Here is a 20,564-nt window from a genome sequence, read left to right on the forward strand (position 1 = left end):
TCCAGCACATAACAGCAGGGTGCAAGATACTGGCAGGGAAAGCGTACATGGAACGACATAACCAAGTTGCAGGCATAGTGTACAGAAACATCTGTGCAGAATATGGACTGGAAACCCCGAGATCAAAGTGGGAAACACCCCCAAAGGTGGCGGAGAACGCCAGAGCTAAGATCCTGTGGGACTTCCAGATCCAGACAGACAAAATGGTAATGGCGAACCAACCAGACATTGTCGTAGTGGATAAACAACAGAGGAAAGCCGTTGTGATAGATGTAGCAATACCAAGCGACTGCAACATCAGGAAAAAGGAGCACGAGAAACTAGAGAAATACCAGGGCCTCAGAGAGGAACTGGAGAGGGCCTGGAAGGTGAAGACCACAGTGGTGCCTGTGGTCATCGGGGCCCTCGGGGCAGTCACCCCCAAACTGGACCAATGGCTACAACAGATCCCAGGAACAACATCAGACATCTCAGTCCAGAAGTGTGCAGTCCTTGGCACAGCCAAGATACTGCGCAGAACCCTCAAGCTCCCAGGCCTCTGGTAGAGGACCCGAGCTCAGAGGATAAGAACCACCCGCGGTGGGTGAGAAGGGAATTTTTTTTTTTTTTTTATATGTATGATGGTATATAGATGGTATAATGGTATATAGACACTTTATCTACATCATTATTTGATTTACTTTGGATTTTTATATGGCACTAAAATATCTTATCTAGAGGGAGTCATGCTTTATTACGGCCTGAGCAGTAAAAAGCTGTTCATATTCTATCAAGTGACTTTGGAGTAGCTTGAAACTGCAACACCACACACTAAAAAAAGTGCTTCTTTGAGCCAACTTAAAAAAAAATACTCTAATTTGTTACAGCTAATTGTGTTAGTTTTGCTTAAGCTATAAATTAAATCCGAATTATAGCTTGAGCAAAACTAAAAAGATTAACTGTAGCAAAGTATTTTTTTACAAGTAGGTTCAAAGAAACATTTTTTCAGTGCAGCCCATAAGACATTAAAACATATTAGAAAATAATGTAAAAAGATCAACAACCTTAGAGGAGATATGGGCAATATTTATCAATATAAATCTAATCCATACAGGGAGTCTTTAAACACAACAACAACAACATATTTTCTTTGTCTTTTATATTTTGAAACACAGTGTAACATTTTGTTTTCACGTGCACTGTAGAATGCTGCTGTTTAACTAGTCTATCAAGTGGACATTACAATACTTTTTATCTGATATGTTACTGCTGTAGTTGTCATTCTTGAGCATTGACTGCAATAAATCCAGAATACTTTAACCCAGTGTAGGATTTTTTTATTGGCATAAATTCAGAGCTTTTGTTCTTTGCATTACAAAGTCTCAAACTCTTATAGAGTTCAGGTATTAAATGGGAGCACAAGAAAGTCCAGTACGAAAAGGAGTCTAAACTGAGACTAAAAGTTGAGCTGTTTATCCACGCACACCTCACTTTTATTGCTAATGATTAATCTGTCCTACATTTTTAGAGTTTTGCTGTGAAAAAAGCCTTTGCGTTTGTGTGTGAGCTATTGCCAAGCACACTTCACTGCACATGAGAATGAAAACCAAATTACCATGAGTTACACCAGGGCCAAAGTACAAATGCTGATAATTCTTTGGCTTTTTTTCTGTTTTTCAACTAATTACTTCCTTCTTCGTAAATCAGTGCAGCATTTCCCGGTTCAGAGCCTGAGCAGCTCTGAGGCTGCGCGAGAAAAGTTATGATAGAGGATTTATAGAGCAGTGATAATCTCAGGCAGTAAATCAGTGCGTCTCAGCTCACACAAAAACACAGAGGAGCTCAGTTTTCCCAGGTCTCAGCTCAAAGGCTCACGAGCGTCGAGGCGAACTAGGCAAGGAGAAGAAACTCGTTGATCTGATGGAGGGCAGACCTCACCCGAGAGTTGTTCACAGGAGGAGGGAGACAATCACAGCTTTGCCTCTGTACCACTATGGAAACCTGCTGAAGAAGAACCTCAAAGAGAAGGTAAAATAACCTACACTGCAATTTAGTAGAAGTTTGAAACTGGAGATTTAAACACAGAAACTGTCAATACTGGAGGTATTCATGTATTTTTAATGTTTTTATTTTTCGGCTGATTCTCTTTGTAACAATTTTTTTAGCAACCTGATCTTGTTGCCAAGGTCAGACTGTGATTGCTTTATTTTATGGGAGGCTATTTTAAATTAATTTATGAAGAGGATCGATACCTACTGATAGATGCACATTCTTTGAACGATGAGTCTAAAAAAACTCACTTAAAACTATACTGTTTTCATATATATGTAAATTAACAATCTCAATTAGTTAGCCGGAGCTTAAAAAAAAATTCATTGTACTTTAGTCTACCATAAAGACAAGGGTGAGTTTATTGGATTTGGTTCTGTGCAAAGGTTAAGGTTTCATCCACAGCATTAACTCAAAAAGACATTTATGACTTTCAGGATTTCAGGAACTTCTACGGAGAGCTCAGAGGATCAACAGTGTTTCTATACAACAATGACACACAAGACACAGTAAGGACACAGTTAAAGTTTGTCTTTCATAAAATAATGTGGTCAAATTGAATTGAAAGTATTTTTCATGTGCAAGACCCCAAAATCTGATTCCAAAGAAACTCATCAGAGGGGCAATAAGGAAGTACAGGTCTGTTGATATTTCATCCATTAAACCGCCACGGGACTTTCTGTTTGTTTGTCAGTATTCAGAAAGGCTGGACCTGGGGCTGATAAAGTCCATGGACATGGAGTCTCCTTATAAAAACAAAGGGCCAAACATTTTCACCTTAAGCTTGCCCCTGGAGGAGGTGCAGTTAAAGGTTTGTGAAACTTCAAACTGACTCAGCATTTATCACAAAAATGGCATTCACTTGATTTTAAAAGCTGGATGATTTGAAAACATACTGTTTAGATTATACATTTTAACTAAGATTTAGCACTGAGAGAAACAGGCCCACTTCATCACAGATCTTCCACCATGCGCAACAGTGGGCCTTTCCATACATATAAGCAGATATATGGAAAGCTTATATATGCTTTCCATATTATTTATTTCACATAAAACCCACGTGCGGTATTTGTTGAAGGAAAGCAATTGGTCTCATCTTACCAACACTTGTGTTGTTTTCTCTGACTCTGCAGATGGATAATCCTGACGCAGGAGAGGAATGGAGAGGCTACATTATGACTCTGGTTAATGTAAGTCAAAAATCTGAAAAACAGAAACAAACTCAGGATGAACATGAGGCTCACAAGCTTGAAAAGTCCTGTTTTATTTAGTATTCATAGGAAAATTACTTTTTCAATGTAGGTCCAGTACTCTGTGTCATTAGATAAAGTTAAATTCATTTGTCTTTCCAAACTCCATCATCTAATTTTAAGGGTAAGCCGTACCCAGTCAGTTCAGCTGCAGACAGCAACTACTCAACTTTGAATCATTAGCAACACATATGAGCAATAAAATTAATACACTGAGCTGATATCATTTTGAACATTACAGAATTATAAATGAGATTTTAAATTTTAGTGTTTTTTTTATTTTATTAAATTCAGTGTGAATTAATATGAAATTAAATATGTTCAAAAACATTGAAAAGTATTAATACAATATTTATCTGTAACAGTTGTTTCCTTGTGGTAGAACTCAACTAGCTAAAATTTAAGGGAATTTAAGTGCTAACTTTTATAATAGCATAAAGAATTGATGGCAATTTTATAAAAGACGTTATTTTTCTATCGTCCTCCTGCATGCCATGATATTACAGCTTGCAAAACATTTTCATCATCTCTGCTTGTAGGAAAAAATACAACATTAGTTGTGGCTGATTTGTAAAGTTACAGGCTGAGCTAATGTACATCTTTCAGGTTCAGGTTAATCAGTGTCACTGTGTAATAAAATGTTGAATAAACAATGTGTTTCCACAGCATACATTGAAAGCTTGTCCTTCAGATTACTGTACATCTCCATAGAATGACTCACGAGTCAGTTATTAACCTAATGTCATAAAAGAAAATAGCAAATAAATATTACTGGTTCATTGTTTGCCTCTAAGTGCCAAGAAGGGGGAAAAGATCCCTCCAAAATTGAGAAAGTGGTAGGTTTGATATATAAAGCCTCCTAAATATTGTACGTTTCAGTTCATGTTAATATTTTAAGTAAAGTCTGCATTCAATTTTCTCTCCTGTATTTTATGATAAACTATATTGTCCTACTGTAAACAGTAATCTGTATTTTATTGCAGAAAGAGATTCCCTCAGACCTTCATATGCTGCCTGGTCAGAAAATGAAGCTGGAGGAGATGCTGGCTCAGGAAAAGAAAAGAAACCCTCAGCTGCAGCGTCCTGCTCTTCCACCCCGACCAGGCTTCCTGCAGACTAAAGATACTCCTGACATGCCTGCGTGAGTTAAACTGAGGAGCTTCTAATACATTACGTTTGTCTGCATATCCAAACAATGTATCAACTATCCTGGACAATAATATCTGATAATATCTACAGGTTATTTTAAGCAGTTTTAGCCTCTGTCTTCTCTCCTGCATCATTTCTTGGCTCTAATCAGTTCTGTAAGCATCATGTTTCCATCTCAAGACTTTTGTACTGAGAATATGAGTTACCTTCAGTTACATAAATACCAGCTTTCTCACAGGCTTACTTCCTGTAAGACTCAGGTTTCACAAAACTCATAAAACTTAAGAATCAATAAAAAATTACAAGTTTGTTTCACTTGTATAATTGAAGCAATGACCTCCAGAGAAAGTCAAACAATTTAGACAAAAAAGAGCTCTATTCACAGCTCTTTTTAAAATATTTTATTGAGAAAAATAAAATTATTTACTTTAGAAACTCATAGAAGATGTTGATTGTGTCTTTTTGCTTTCTTTGCTCCCTGCAGTTGTTTTTTCGATGTGACCCGACAGGAGGCTGAAAAGCTGCTCAGTGAGAACCCGGAAAATGGGAACATCATCCTCCGCCCGTCCACCATGCCCAAGAACTACGCCCTGACGCTCAGACAAAAGACAGACAGGTTTACTCAAACTTCATCCTGATGTCATTCAGCAGCTCTGATTTTCCCGCAGAACTTCGAAATAAACCAGCTGGCTCTTAAAGTTTATTTTTATAATCCTAGTTTGAAATGTTAAACATACAAAGAAGGAAAACCAAACATTTCAGTCAGTTAGACCAATGATAGAAACAACGTTAATCTGCATTCAGAGTAATTATCTTGATGTCCACTGTGTTGCAGAGGGTATGTCCAGAAGAACTACAGGGTGACCTCCACGAGTTCTGGCTTTGTGATCGAACTCGAGACTCCAGTAAGTCTAAAGTATTTGTTTTTATGGTTGAACAGCTCTCCTCACAACCCACAGCCTGAAACTAAAGAAAGAAAATGGTGACATGAAACATAAATGAGAAAGAATAAAAAAAACTATTCGGATTATTTACTTAAGTAAATGTTAATAAAACAACCCATTAATAAAACTATGTAGTCAGATTTACTGTGAAGTAAAAAAAAAAAAAAAACTATTTTGCAAACAAAGCAAAGAAACCAATTCTAACCAAGATTTTTTTTTCTCAATGCTTCATTTAATTGATTGTTTTCTAAAGGAAATGCAGTTTTGCACCTTAGCATCCATCCATGTGGAGTCAAAAGTGTTCAGACATTCAGCCTTACTGATGTTAATGGTTTGAAATAATTTAGGCCGAGTATCAAACATGATGACAGCAAACAATTCTGTTGTTTTGACAAATAACGACTAATTTTAATTGAAGTGCTTAAAGAAAATGACATTGGTGATTTCTCATATGTAATACCGACTGCATATTGGTTTCATGAAAGAACTGTATGTTTAGCTATTATGTAACAAAGGCTGTGAATGAAAGGCCAGATATCAGAAGGTCGTCTTGAGATTTAATGGACGTAGGCAGTGCAATCGCACCACTCACTTTAATCAGTTGTGCAACATTGTAAATGATTCATTCCTTGATGGTTACATCAGAACCTGAACATCAACCGACATCAAAAGCTGCATCGACGTGACAACACGAAGAAGTGTCTCATATTTCTGTCTTAATTCTAGGACACAAACATTGCTCAGTGGTTTTGTATTCATATTTATTTCAATAATAATATTCATAATAATAATAAGCTCCCATTTCTTTTCACTTTGCTTACTATCTTGTGATCTTGACCAATCAAAAATTGTAATGGCACCATTTGGGGAAAATGCCCTTAATTAACAAAAAAAAAAACAAGTATTCTGTCTCTCAAAATCTGTGCAGATGCAAACAAATTGTGTATTTGACACAGGCTCCAGTTAACAAATGATCGAATGATGCTGGGAAGGAAAAAAAAGACTTTTTGTGACTTGTCTCATGTGTAGACTAATACTGTATCTGGTTCATCTCTTGAGTTCAGGGTGCCTGAAAATTAAAAGGGTCCGAGGGGAACAACTAAACAAACACTACTGAACAGAAATGAGAAATTTCAAAATGATAATAATACGTAAATACATCAAGGTCTGATTAAAAGATCAAAAGAAGATCTGGTTCCATGTAAGGACAATATTAGGAAATGAAGGGTGAGTGAGCACATTCAGATTACTGTGTTTTACATAGGAGTTTATGTTATGAACTTTATATATCAGCAGTTTTATAGTTGATTGCAATATGCAGATTTTTTTTATTATTTATTTCAGGGAGATCAGAGGGAAAAGAAATTGCCATGTTTATGTAGTTACTTTGCTGTGACAGTTGAATATGTCACAGTCTGAAATATGTTTCTCTGACATCTCATGATAAGTACACCGGTGAAAAATAAATTTCATAAATTTAATAGCTAATTCTTCCCTAATGTTTACTCTGCAGATAACAGTCCACTCACTGAACGATGTACTGAAGTACTTCCTGGAGAAGACAGAGTATCGCCTCCGTCCCTATGTTGTAGCTCAACCCTACGATACTCGGATTGGTGAGGATTAGCACTCCTCTGAGAAACAAATGAGTTCACATTGACATAGATTAACATCTGTTTTTGTTTGACAGTAGTGGCTCCTCCCCCAAAATGTGTCAACATGCCACCATCTGTTGTCCCCAAAGCTCAGGTGGCCCCCATGCAGCGATCCCAGGCCAAAGACAAGCATCTTCCACCCATTACCAGGCCTGATGAGGGAGAATATGTGTTACCAGAAGATCCCATAATGGATGATCAAATGATGAAGAAAGGTAAATACACACTCACACAAATTTACTTGGATCCTGAGTAAAGATGTCTTGAAAAACTACCGTAAAATAGATTTATTTTTTTTTCATTGGTGGAAATGATACCATTTAAGAAAAAATGTTGTTTACAAAATCACCAGTGATTGGAAACCCTCAATAAGACGGATGGTTAGAGGTGAATAAAACAGGTAACTATTGGAGAACTGTGTCGTAACAACCATTGGACAATATCTGCATAGCATCTGGTTGGACCTTCTCTGTCCATCCAGTTGTCCAAACATGGGGAGTTAGATAAACTGGGATTTTAATTGAACCTATATGTTTTTGTTAGATAAGATCCAGACAGACCTTTTTTACTACAAACAAATACAGCTTCTTTGATGAGAAACTCAAGAGTATCATGCCCACAGTCAAGTGCGATGGTGGAACTATGATGCTGTGGGCCTGTTTCTCTTTCAAAAGAACCTTGTTAGGGGGTGTGGCATCAGTAAACTTTAAAAGAAAATCTGGTGGACTTTGAGAATACTGAAAATAGGTGTTCATTGAGTTTTTTTAAAGTGATTCAAAACATTCCTCCATGGCCATATCTGTCCCCAGACCAAACCCTGTATAACACCTACTGGCTAAACAGAAGAGATGAGACAATAAGACAGAAACAAGGAACGAAGAGATTGCACAAATAGAAAAAAAGTGTTTATTCATGCTCCAACCTTGGGAAATAGATAAAAAATAAATGGCCAACTGCTGATTGTATTTCTGAATATACAGAATTATCCACTGAAAAAAATATGCTCAAATGCAAGGTCACATTTTTCTGAAATGTTCTGTGTGAAATTATGCTTCTGCTATAAAAGAGTTTATTTTACATGATAACTAAAGTTCAACTGAATGCATCATCATTGTTTGTGTTAGTAGATCAAATTAATCTCAACGAGTAACACTCTTTTTTTTTTGTCTTAATCAGCTCAGGTGGCTGGTGAGCTTCAGGCAGTTTTACAAATGAGAAAAGAAAATCTCTATGTGGAAGCTGGAACGGACGAAGACTTCGAATACCAGAATGAAGAAGGTGAAAAATTCAAATCAAAGGTCCGGTGGACAACCAACATCCCCATGCCATGAACTTTAACTTTCTGCCTAATATGTGGCTCAAAGAGTACATGTTTTACTGAGCTCTGCCACCAGAATCCCCTTTTTTCTATGGGGATATTAAATGTGTGCAAAAGTTAAATAAAAAATATGAGTTCTCAGTTAATTATCAGAGAGGCAGAAGTGTGTGGGAATCTTTGAACTCATTTTTTCCAACACTGTCCAGAGTATAAAAACAGTAACCAAACATATAAACAGAAGTTTGGGTGATTTATTTCCAAAGAAAGTCACTTTACGCTTGATGACAAAGATTTGCAAGCTACTTGTTTTAAATAAAGGAAGTTGTGTAACTTGATTTTTTTCCAAGTTAGGGAAATTTGGTCAAACACTATAGAAGTCTCCAAGTCACATCTGCAATCCACAGTCAGAAAACCAGTGAAGGAGTAACAATATTTGCTAAAAAGAAATAATAATCTAAAATTTGGTGCTTCTGAGGTTTTTTCATAGAAACTTTAACTTCACACCAAACTAAGAAAGACTATGTTTGATTGTGATCAGAGGGTTTTGCACGATTCAGAGGAAGAAAATGTTTGTTTGAGAAGCACTAGAAAACTGACAAGCTAACTGTAGAAGACTGAAATAGCAAAGAAAAAAAAGTTCTTTTTTTAAAGAAAATTTCTCAATCTAGGGTTTAAGGAAATGTAAATTTTTAAACTTACTGTGTTTTGCACCACCAGCCCTCCATACGTTTGTAGCTTTATCATAAAAAGTATTTCCTGAATGGTTTTCTTATGTCATGAAGGGATTGTCGGCTAGCAGTACCTACACTGAGCTCAAGACTATCCAGAATCATATATATATATATATATATATATATACTGTATGTATATATATATACACAAACATACATATATGGAGTACATATAATCCATATTTCCTAGCCTATTGTTTGTAGATCATTACCGTTGTTGGCTACTAGTAGCCTGCTAGCAGTAGCCAACTACTGTTAGCTTTGATATTAGCTGCATTATGTTATATCCTCATTTGTCTGTGACTTCTGCCAAATGCATTTATGTAAAATGTGATTTTGTTTCACAACTCACTGTTGACACTACCAAAAAAGAGAGAGGAAAAAAATACATTTTCACATGTGACAATAATTTGCCAAAACCATCTTATTGTGAACATCGGCAGATTTTCTGTTTAAAAAGCTGATAAACTTTCAGTTTTGGCTAAATATTTTCTTTATTGTTATTGTAACAATGTCCAATGTAAAAAAAAAATAACATAATGAATATGTAAACATGTAAAATATTTTAATGCAAGCTGAAGACAGAATATTAATCCAAGATTATCTTTATTTTTCCACACTTAGGAGTAATCCAACATAAATGCTTAGAAGTTTTTTTTTTATTCTATTATGTTTTACTGTATTTTTTGTCAGTGTAGTGGATCATATAAGCTTAAGGATCATTCATCACTCAAAAACAGCAAGACTGTGAAAAATATTCAATAAAAAAAGAAAAAAGCTCCCTTTTTGTCATCTCCTTCACTTAAAGTGTACAGTATTTTATTCAGAGTAACCCATTTCGCATTTCCTACATCAGTTCCTTTCAGTCTGTGCATGTTAGCAGCCTTCATGTGACAAAAACAAATAAAATATCTGCAATAATAAATTAATGTCTTGGGATTTAAAAATTAAAACGGAATAAATTAAGTGTGGACCCGTCCCGCCGCAGCATCACTTCTCTGTGAGAGACAGCTGCAGGATCCTCTCCAGCTCCTCCTCTTCCTCCTTACGCTTCCTGGAAACGAAAGACGAACTGGGTTTAACAGTTTTGACAAGTTTTTGTGGATTCAATGTTTTCAGTGTTTATGTAGGAAAGGTTTGACTGGACACATTATTGTCTCTAATATGGGAGCTACATGGACCAGGTGTGTTTCTAGAGCTCAGATATGGAAAAACTACAATTTACCCCATCATTTATCAGCTTGTATTAAAAGAAATGTTTACAGAAGTAATCATTTTCATCTTACATCTTTGTGGACAAATGTTGAACAGTTTTTCTTTATAATGCATCTTCGAAACAATCTTAAAGAGGTTTGAAGACGTTAAGTCATACAAAACCTTTTTATGGATTACATACAGCATCAAGCTGGAGTCTGGACTTTTACTGGGCTACTGCAGCACCTTTAGTACATTTTATTGGCGTTTTGCTGCTGGTGTTTGAGGATCGTCATTCAGCTGCATCAGCCACTTCGGGTCAAGCTTAAACAGATGTCTACAGCTTTCACTAGCACTTTGGTGTACAGAGGAGTTCATATTAGAGCTGCATGATATTAGAAAAATCTTATGATTGCAATAATATTGGCAAACAGAGCAATGATATTAGCTGTGATATTTGGACATTTTCGTGGTTTGTTTTTGATGGAAACAGCCGTGTAACACAGTGGCCAACAGAGATGACGTGGATATTGTGATGATGTTAATGTACTTGTGATGTAAATTGTCTATGGCCCTCTGTATGCTTTGCATTTTATTTAGCCGATAACATTGTTTCTAAACAGTAATAGAAACTGTTAATGAGATGAATTTTCATCACCCCAGTGATAGTAATGAACATAAATACAAACAGCACAGCAAATAAATAGCTGCAGGAGCAAAGAAGTGGGTGCTCTGGTGAAGTTTAAGGATGTAGTGCAAGTGAAAAAACACCAAATATGTCTCTTCCTTAAGTGCCCTGCATGCAGACAGCCGTCACTCACTCACAGAAGGCTCAGATCACAATCTGTCAACATGAACGTTTTGCCTGAGGTGACCGCCAGGCAGCCCCCACCTGTCAATCTCCTCCTGTTCCCTGCACGACAGCTCCATGGCGAGCTGCAGCTGCTCATCGAAGCTGGACGCCACGCCGAAGGGACCGGAAAGCCTCGGGTTGGTGGCGGCGCTGTAGGAGAGCGGCGAGTTGGAGGCAGGGTCCTGCGGGGACACGGAGGGGGGCAGGCTGGGGTCGGCCGTGTCTTCTCCCTCTCTGCTGGCCAGAGAGATGGAGAGTGACTCCTGGATCGCCCTGAGAGGAGGCAGAAAAAGTTGTCTAAGGCGGCTGTTTTCAGTGTCCTTCTGCTTAAACTCCAGTAGAGGATAAAAGAGAAGTGCTGCTCTCAGGAGGAGAGAGAAAAAGCTAATTACTGAACTCTATTTTAGTATCTTTCCTTAAATTACAGCTCATGCCAGAAGTTCTCCTGAAGAAAAAAAGATTAAGACATCATTAGAATATTAATTCCCACACATTCATGTGTGCAATTTCTTCATCTATTTATTCTCTAAATTACTAATCCATTAAAAAAATAAACCTACTGTAATTATTCTCTACTAACAGCGGAGTAAAGCCACAGTTCCAGTAGAGCGATGACTGCAGAATCAGCAGCAGGTAAAATCCTCTCACCTCTCCAGCTGAGAGTCCTCCTCATACAGCGGAGACTGGGGCCCCGGGCGGCTGTTGGTCAGCGCCTCCCAGATGGTCACCTGAAAATTTAGAAGCAAATGGTTCCTGGCTTTAGACAAGAGAAGTGCTTGTTGAGAGTTAAATGATCGGTTAAGAGCAGAATCTACGGTGCTAAAAAGAGCTCTGCGCTTTTCTAAGTCAAGGAGAAAAACAGATGCAGAGACGCCAGCAAATACAGAAATGTTGCCGCTTCTGCAGAAGCTACACCAGACTGGACCAACAATGCCAATGACGTAACATTTTTATGATAAATTATTGGCATTTATAGCTCTAAATACAAGGAGAAAACTTACTTTTTACTTCACTTAAAACGTGCACATGCCTCTGTCAGTGTTTTTATCCAGTGTTTAGAGTACAGTCAGGCATCTTAAACTTTTGAACATTTTATCATGCATTTCATTTACCAAAGTAGCAAATTGTTGTGAAGTTGAACTAAAATTATGCAAACGAACATCTGCTCTCAAACAATTTTCTATGGAAACATCCACAGACAAACATCTGTTAGTTGTGCTCTGTAAAATCAGCCTTTTTGAAAGACTATGGAAACAGCAAACATAAGAAGGCAAGCGTTTTATATAACCCAAAATAAATATCTTTGACCTAAATGTCAAAAGCTCAGCGTTGTGGAAACATGATGTTGCTACTAAAACATGTTGCAGAGACATCATGCTGTGTCAAAATAATTCTAAGAGGGTAAACGACAACCTTAAAAACTCAGCAAAAAATCACAAAGGAACTGTTTAGATCCCAGAACAGTTATGAGTTACAATGGCCCAGTCAAAGTCCAGAGCTTAATCCAGGTGGACTTGATATTTAAAAGGTGCTTTACATTTGCTAAATGTGTAAAGGTGGTAGAGACAAACAACAAAACAGAGATGGTTCGGCAAAATATTGGTTCAGGGGGGATTAATACCAGTGTCTGTCACATTTTCAGATATTTATATTAAAATATTTAGAAAATTATTTGCAATTTTCCTTTGACTTTACAAGTTTGTGTTACTTTGAGTTTGACTAATACATGAAATCACAGGTTATATAGGAGAAAAGAACTGTAAATATCTCCACTGACACACCTACAAATGCTGAGTAATCTTCCTAATTAGTTGTGTTTTCCTAATTTTAACCATAACAAATTCCTCACAAATCCTTATTTACGCTTTTTTTTCTTCTTCTTTTTTTTTTTTTACAAATAGTTCAGGAATATATGGGGTGTGTCATTAATGTGCACAAAGATAAGGAGGAAATCTCAAGTGACACTGGGAAACATTTAATACCTGCACTCAGTCATACACAAGGCTGCATCACATTACAGCGTAGAACAGCCCAGCTGTTTCAGATCACAAGTCTATAAAAATATTTATTCTAGTGAATGAAACTGCAGAATAAAATCTCCTCCAATATCAACAGCAACATGCTGCACAATAATCATCAGATCTCTGTGCAGAACTTCACAAACATTTTCGATCTGCCTTACAGACATTCTTCATGGCCTGTTGGCGGAGCCTCAACTCTTCTTTATGACTCATTTTATTACTGGCATATTTCATCACATTCTGCTTGTTATAATAAAGCGATCTTTCAATAAATCTACCCGTTTATCTATCCTGTCCAAAGTCTCCCGTCTGTCTCAGCCAAACTGAAGCGCTTTACTCTTGTGCCGGGCTGACTTACGGCGCTCGGACCTGATCGCTCTCGGTGCCGGCGTCCAGCAGACTCTGCTGGATGGCGAACTGCAGCAGGTTGTCGTCCTCGTCCCTCAGCGGCTCGCTGCGGCCCGGCCCAAGGGTGGTGTAATCTGGAGGGGGCTCGAACACCGAGGGGTCCACCTCGCAATGGAAGTCAGAGGGAAGCTGACCTGAGGAGGAAATGAGATGCGTTTATGATTCGATGTGTTAAAACCCCCTGCAGGCGGGAGGGAGTAGGAGTCCAGCTGTGATTAGCTACATCTGCAATTTTTTGTGGTGCAAAAATATTGCTCAACACCCCTGGTAAAGAAGTACAAAAAGATGTCAAATAAATTCATCTTTATTGTAGTTGAATTATCCGAGGGTAAATGTAAAAAATTTCAACCACTGATCTGATTACCTTTGGGGGGGAAAAAAGTTCAGAAATTACTTCATCAATTGTTTTAAGTCAGTTCCACCTGGAGTTTTTTTTTTTTGCCCCAAAGCTCAGCCTCCAATACAGACTGTCTCGTTTAAAGTTTCAGTAGAGCCCAGTAAACTCCACATGTTTCCATTTGTGATGATAGAATAGAAAATGTTCTTCTATCATGTTAATTGCATCGAGTAGTCGCTATGGAGACCAGGCCACCCCAAGATACCACTCTTTGCTGCAGTCCTCAAACTGAGAGATTAGGAGATTTTGTTTTTAAACACTTAGCATTTTTCTTACTGTTTCTTCTAGAAAGATAAAGTTGGGTCTTTTCGATTTTTAAATTATTGTACTGACTGTCGATACAAGTTTTGGGCAATTAACAATTTTCCTGTACTAAGTTCCTAACTCATGAAGATCAACTTAGACATACCTTACTTAAATGTGTTCTCACGTTTGTCCCATTTTGAAGAGTGGTGACGACAAATGGGCCTATGTGTTACTTCAAATTTACACCCCAGGGAAACAAGGATCACAGATTAAGAGTTCCTACATACTCATTGAATTTAAAAGTAAAGCATAAACTCACTTTCTAAGAACAGGTGAGCAAAATGTTTTGTTACAGGCAATTACATTAAAAATATTACATTATTTTCCACTGAAATGCTCTAAAAATAAAGGTTTGATTTTAATATTTTTCAGTAAACATGGAGGGTGCTGCTCAGATAAATGTTTTCAGTATTTACTGCGTGTGGTGGAGTCGTAGTTACCCTGAGTTCTCTGTAGTTCTCCAGAGTTCTCTGGCGGGTGAACAATCACAGAGCTGACCGGCTCGTCGCAGCCACACAGATTACTGAACGTCACTCTGGCATTCAACACGTGAAACAGAGGAATCTCTGAGGGGCAGAAAGAGAAAATATTGAAATGGGAAGGTGCAGCTGAGTGGGTTTCCTTTGGCTGTTAATCTACTGGATCAAGCAACGTTTCCAAACTAGGGTTTAAAAAAGCCAAAGTCGCAGAGAAGCTTCCTGCAGAACTGAAACGTCCCATCAGATATGCATGTAATGACCGCACTCACCTATCTTCACAGGGAAGCCTGGTGGGAGCCGCAGGGTGATGAAGTCCCGCAGTTTAGCAAAGTGAGCGTTTGAGATGGCCATGAGGTCGATGATGGGCGTCACCTGTTCAGCCAGGGACAGAGGGTGTGTCTCACTCAGCCAAAGCGTGGCTTTAAACCTGAAAAAAAAAAAAAAAAGACAGACAATGTAGTGTGATAATAATAAACGTGACTGATCTGATGCTGCTCTGCCTTCACCAAACCTCTGCACTTTGCTTGTGAGCTCGACGGGGCGTCCGATGTCCCGGCCATTCAGGTTGAACTCCGGGTTGAAGTATTCCTCGGCTGTGATGGCCGTGGGGTTGTGAGGACTGGCACACTGGGACACGTTGCTCTGACAGGAACACACACACATACAGAGGTAGCGGTGAGTGTGTGTGAAAGGATGAATGAGATAGTGTGTGGGAAAGAACGTGCGCCGCAGAGGCTCCGTTACCCCGTTGTGAGCCGTGTGCTGCTCTGCAATCCCCAGGAAGGACTGAAGGGGAGTCTTTGAGCCTGAGAAAAACAGGCAAAATACCCGCTTTAATCAATACGGCTAGATAGAGGATCATCTACAGTGCAGCCAAACCTCTGCTCTGTTTCCCTCTCCGTTGACTACAAAGTGACACACACATCATGCCTTTTTTTTTTTTCATAGCCAACAAGCCTGAGATGTAAAGAGGAATGAACAGAAATACAGTTTGTTTGTCCAAATAAGTACAAAACAAATATAAAACCATATACACAAATCTAACAAAATACACAAACTGGGAAGTACAGGAATAAAAATAAGTAGTTTAATGTCTCAGCATGCGAACATATTCCCCCTACCATTGTTTACTTGACAAGATATCATACATAGTTTTTCTGTCCCTGTGAATTTTCTCACCTTTGTTTCTGGACTTGTCTTGGTCTGATAAATGCTCCGTCCTCGAGCGGGTCACCACCTCCACATTGGTGGCACTGTAAACCTGGACACAAAGAGAGAGCATGGACAACATGTCTTCTCACACTTTTATTAAAGCTCCCAGTAGTAATTGTTAGCATCAGACAAAAATGTCTGGAGTGAAAGTGAAACCTATGAAAACAGATTTTTTTTGTGCAGACAAACTAAAATATAGAAACTGTTTCTTCTACAACCATCAAGAGATTCTCATATAAAAAAAGATAATGATTGGAGAAAAACAAAACAAAAAAACAATATAGGTTAGTTGTTATGAAACCAGAAGGAACTTCTATAAAAAACCTAGACACAAATAAGTATTAAATTATGTAAACGTGTCCTTTTGTGAGTTTAGTTGTGATCATCACATCTTTTAGCTCCTCTTAGAAATTGGTCTGGAGTATTTTGGCAGTGGGGAACTCTTCTTCTCCCACACTGCTCTGAAACAATACATTTGTCAAATTTAAACAGAAATAAGTTCAAACATGTAATTTAGATGAAGCAAAATAAAACCAGTACTATGTGATAAAACCATCAACGTCGGGCTGGAGCATCAGCCTCCTTACCTTGGCTTCGTAACCGCTGACGACCTCGGTCTTCTCAGAACGCCAGCCCCAGATTCCCGACTTATTCCTGAGACAAATATGAAAAAAACAGGTCAAACTTAAGTTCGGCTGTCATCAATATTTCCATTTTAACTCTGCGAAAGTAAAAAACGTCGGCAGGAATGTTTGGGTATTCAGTCGTTACCGCTCAAAGGAAATGTTGCGTGTGTTGAGGTGTGTGGAGACGATAGGCGACGTGAGCCTCTGGGCCGTGTTCTCCTGCGACGGCTGCATGGCTGCCAGAAGGGACGGCGCATCACGAGGGGACAGCACAAGTGGCTCGGTATACACCACCTGCTTCTCGTGGTCCACCTCCATCACCACGGCTCCGTCATCTGAGCAGAGAGACGGACATGCTGCGAATCCCCTCTGGTGCTGTTATTCATTTATGCATTTATATCACACACCTCCACCCTTGAAAATATAGCTGCGCCGTCCTTTAAGCCAAGTCATGTGTTCAAAGCCCAGTAGTGTGGTGTCAACACGGAGGCATGAGCCGCTTTTCCAAACCCGGTAGACGTCACTGGGGCAAACCTTAGACACCAAGGGTACTGCAAAAGGAGGGGAGAGAGAGGATGGGGCTTTTTCAAAACATGTGACAGAGAAAGCAAGAAGCACGTAACCAAAGAAGAGGTTATAAAAAAAAATCTTGTTTTATGTTTTCACCAGTGCATTACATAAATTAATCTGATTAGTCCAAACATTTGAAAGACAAAGACATTTGAAAAACATTTCCATCACTGCCTAAACTAAAAAATCTCTCATTATGAAGCGGGAGTTTAACTTCAAACTAATTTAAACTAAAACCTTGCAAATCAAAGACACTGTCTCACTTCTGATTAGTCATTTTGATTAGAAATGCATAGATCAGACTTTTTACATGTCAGGTACTCTCTGGCCTGCCAATTCCAATGTTGACCAATTCTGATTTATTTTCTTCAGACTGATGACAGATTTAAAAAAAAGAAGTTTAGCTGTTTTGTTTTATTAGATGGACAAGTTTTGAATGCAACAAAAAACTTAATCACAAGATGACCACCATTCATTTATCACAGTATTTTCTAAATTATTATCTAATTTTAAATCAATATAAAAAGTGCAAAGTTTTAATTTATTTATTGAAGAAAAAAAATTAACTAATTTTTCAATATTCTTTGGAGTGGATCTGATTGGCGTGGATCTCCAATCAGAGGGAACTAAATCTTACCAATTCCAGTCTCTGCTGTGTTAATTGGTGCATGTTTATTTAGAGCTCACAAGTTTTCCCCTCTTTTTCCAAAGGTGTAAATTCAATATTGACACGGTCTGCTGCGGAGGGAGCTGTCCAGCTGCAGTGGTGCTGAAATTTACCTCTGTGTGGGAAATCTGAAATCCACTCACCCCAGCTGGTGAACTCCCACTTCATCTCCACGTAAAAGTCCCGCGCCTGAAGAGACAGGAAACTGATGTTCAGACCGTGATCAGTCCTCATCTAATGAAGACGCTGAGAGTTTTTGGCAGCATGTTGGAAATATTGTTTAAAATGGAAAAGCCACCCTGGCATACAGTGTAGAGCTCTTAGAAGCATCTTAGAAGCATCTTAGAAAAACACTTTAGAAGAGTGCATTGATTAAGGAGATGAGGAATTGGAGGATAAAGGATGATTTTTACCTGTCTCAGTTTGCTGAGCAGCTCTGGGATGCCCGCCAGTCTCTCCGTAGCTCGTTTAAAGTCTCTGTATTGAAGCACCAGCTGCACCAGCTCTGGGTCCCCGGTGCTCACCGCCTCCTGCAAGACTGAAGCAAATGTCCGGGTGTTTAACTCACAGCAGCCTGGGGACATGAAGCAAAGCAGCAGCAGCCGGCGGCAGCTTGAAGCACTCACTGGTCCAGCCCTGCGCGTTGCAGTGCGTCGGGTCCGCAGAGTACCTGAGCAGCACGCGGGTGGACTCCAGGTGACCCAGACAGACAGCCAGCTCCAGCGGGGTGCGCCCCCGTGGATCCAGGCGATCCACATCCTGCTGCATGTCCAAAACACACAAGCTGTGTCAGCGCACTGCGGCGCGACATAAAATAAAGCGCACCTGTAGAAACCCACCACCCACAGAGACTCACTTCTTTCTTCTGCAGCTCTCGGTCCAGCTCTATGTACTGATTGTTCCAGACGTAAAAATGCAAGGGAAAGGCCTCCTGAGCCATGGCTGACACACTCTTACGAAGACTTTTACAGCCACAAAGATCGCAGTAAAATGGATCGGCACCGCTGGTTAGCTAGCTAGCTTCGGTTTTCACTTAAAAATGTTACACTCTGACAGCAAAAGTTGTGTCACTTAGAAAAAAAAACTGCCACTTGGCAACTCTATTGTAGTAACTAACATGAAGCAGCAAAACTATTAGTGGGCTGAGTCAGGAAGGCTAACTCAGCCCACTAGTTAACTAGCAGCTAGCTGGCTAACCTTAGCTAACTAGCTAACAACATTATTTTCAGCTTCTGTTTTCCATACTGCGGGATGGACGGGTTTAACCAACAAACAACTCATAGCAGTGTCCTCTCATTTTTTATATATATACTGTAGCAGTTAAAATAATCTAGTTCAAGCCGCCTGATATTAAAGTTAGCTAGCTTGTCCCGGTGCCGATGAGAGCATCCTCTGTTTCCATCGCAGTGTTGTAACCAAAATAAAGCAAGACACGGCCCCTTAGTCCGCTTCCATATCCAGGTCACTCCAGTTCAGAGCCCGACGAGAAGATGCCAGCTGCTGCCAATAACGCATCTGTCCGTTGCGCCCTGATCCTCTGCGATCAGCTCCGCCACAATCAAGCTCTCGCAAAGCTGCTGCAACGGTTTATTTAGTTTGAAGGGGCTTTGTTTCCAGGTGGCGGAGAGATGCTGCTGGGTGGAGCCGGGAGGCAGGATTTCTGTCATCCAGCGATGCAAATCCGTTAGAGAGTACTTCCTCCGGATTTCTTCCCTTCTTGCTTTTTTTTTTTTTCATAAAATTTTTCAGATCAAGTAAATAAAAAAAATGTAAAAAACTCAATTTAGAAATATTTCATAAGATCCCCTTTCCTCCTTTTTAAAATCACATATTCACTATAATTAGCCACATTTAAAAGCTGGGTCTAATTTCACCAGCCACACCCACTTCTGATTTTTGACTGAGCTGAAGTAGCATAAAGTGATTTTATCATTAGAACCTGTCTGATAACATGAAGTAGGCTAAAGGAGCAAAAACACCAGCACATCTTACTCAAATGTAAGGAACAGATGAGAAACAGCATCACTTACTTTTGTTTCTCAAGGGTTAAAAAGCAGTTTATAATAGCTTGGGACTTCAGTGCTATGAATTTAAGGTAGTCCAAGAGCACATTAGCATCTATTAGAAAAAAACCCTAACATCTAAAGTAATGCAAGTCTCACATTTGCCAAAAAGACTTCAGAAAATCTTCTGAGGACTGATACAGAAGTGAACTTTTTGTAAAGTGTGTGTCCAGTTATATCTAGTGTAAAACAAAGCATTTCACAAAAAAGAAAAATCCTACCAACAGTCCAACATGGTGACGGCCGTGGACTGTTTTGCTTCTTCTGGACAACTTGGACTGAAGGAAACATAAATCATCTATCAGAAAACCCTGAAAGACAATGTCCACCCATCAGTTCAAGAGCTTGAAGTAAAACACATCTGGGTTATGCAACAGAACAGCAGGAGGACTAACTAAGTAGCCGCTCGAAAACAAGGATTTTGAAGTAGCCTTGTCAAACTTGGGGCGTAGGCCATTCAATTACACCTCAAAATCCACCAAAGTGACCGTTTTAAAATAATTCGGCAAGAAGAATGGTCCAAGATTGCTTCACAGCAGAATGAAGAACTCATTGCACCAAAGGGTGATGCAGCCAGTTCTGAGGATTAGGGGGGAAATTAGGTCTTCATGTACAGTCAGGCTGATTTAAGCAAACGTCATATTTTCAACAAAAAATAAGTTAAAACTGCATTTGTTACTTTTATCCCATTAA

The 20,564-nt window shown here is 39.0% G+C and overlaps 2 protein-coding genes across 5 annotated transcripts; one reads left to right on the plus strand and one right to left on the minus strand.

Annotated features, from left to right (window-relative positions):
* The first annotated feature begins 1,763 nt into the window (after positions 1-1,763).
* On the plus strand, positions 1,764-8,357 carry LOC116714676 (signal-transducing adaptor protein 1-like). The gene is made up of 10 exons (XM_032555372.1): positions 1,764-2,007; positions 2,466-2,537; positions 2,723-2,839; positions 3,162-3,218; positions 4,262-4,419; positions 4,912-5,043; positions 5,263-5,332; positions 6,885-6,987; positions 7,062-7,241; positions 8,203-8,357. Exons 1-10 carry the CDS (start codon positions 1,900-1,902, stop codon positions 8,355-8,357), a joined length of 1,152 nt encoding a protein of 383 aa, XP_032411263.1. The 5' UTR covers positions 1,764-1,899.
* Positions 8,182-19,486, minus strand: ankrd13d (ankyrin repeat domain 13 family, member D). 4 transcript variants are annotated; one of them, XM_032555369.1, is made up of 17 exons: positions 18,665-19,484; positions 18,435-18,570; positions 18,222-18,346; positions 17,952-17,997; positions 16,979-17,122; positions 16,717-16,906; positions 16,533-16,599; positions 15,913-15,994; positions 15,478-15,539; positions 15,245-15,375; positions 15,003-15,160; positions 14,695-14,820; positions 13,513-13,685; positions 11,771-11,850; positions 11,520-11,567; positions 11,162-11,395; positions 8,182-10,129 (listed from the first exon to the last, which is right to left on the minus strand). In XM_032555369.1, the coding sequence occupies exons 1-17, from the start codon at positions 18,746-18,748 to the stop codon at positions 10,066-10,068; spliced, it is 1,950 nt and encodes a 649-aa protein (XP_032411260.1). In that variant the 5' UTR covers positions 18,749-19,484; the 3' UTR covers positions 8,182-10,065. The 4 variants fall into 4 exon arrangements, with proteins under 4 accessions (XP_032411260.1, XP_032411258.1, XP_032411261.1 ...); XM_032555367.1 differs by having other exon boundaries at positions 15,245-15,539; positions 18,665-19,486; XM_032555370.1 differs by lacking the exon at positions 11,520-11,567 and having other exon boundaries at positions 18,665-19,483.
* Positions 19,487-20,564: the final 1,078 nt, after the last annotated feature.

Source organism: Xiphophorus hellerii, chromosome 23, assembly GCF_003331165.1.
Source record: "Xiphophorus hellerii strain 12219 chromosome 23, Xiphophorus_hellerii-4.1, whole genome shotgun sequence".
NCBI lineage: Eukaryota > Metazoa > Chordata > Actinopteri > Cyprinodontiformes > Poeciliidae > Xiphophorus > Xiphophorus hellerii.

Excerpts from the sequence above, each read along its gene's own strand:
- LOC116714676 (XM_032555372.1), top strand. The coding sequence starts at position 1,900 with ATGGAGGGCAGACCTCACCCGAGAGTTGTTCACAGGAGGAGGGAGACA. Across the intron at positions 4,420-4,911 it reads GATACTCCTGACATGCCTGC|TTGTTTTTTCGATGTGACCC; the intron begins GTGAGTTAAACT and ends TGCTCCCTGCAG. Across the intron at positions 7,242-8,202 it reads TGATCAAATGATGAAGAAAG|CTCAGGTGGCTGGTGAGCTT; the intron begins GTAAATACACAC and ends TGTCTTAATCAG.
- ankrd13d (XM_032555367.1), bottom strand. The coding sequence starts at position 18,748 with ATGGCTCAGGAGGCCTTTCCCTTGCATTTTTACGTCTGGAACAATCAG. Across the intron at positions 16,600-16,716 it reads CGCAACATTTCCTTTGAGCG|GAATAAGTCGGGAATCTGGG; the intron begins GTAACGACTGAA and ends TATTTGTCTCAG. Across the intron at positions 15,995-16,532 it reads TCAGCGGTTACGAAGCCAAG|GTTTACAGTGCCACCAATGT; the intron begins GTAAGGAGGCTG and ends CTTTGTGTCCAG.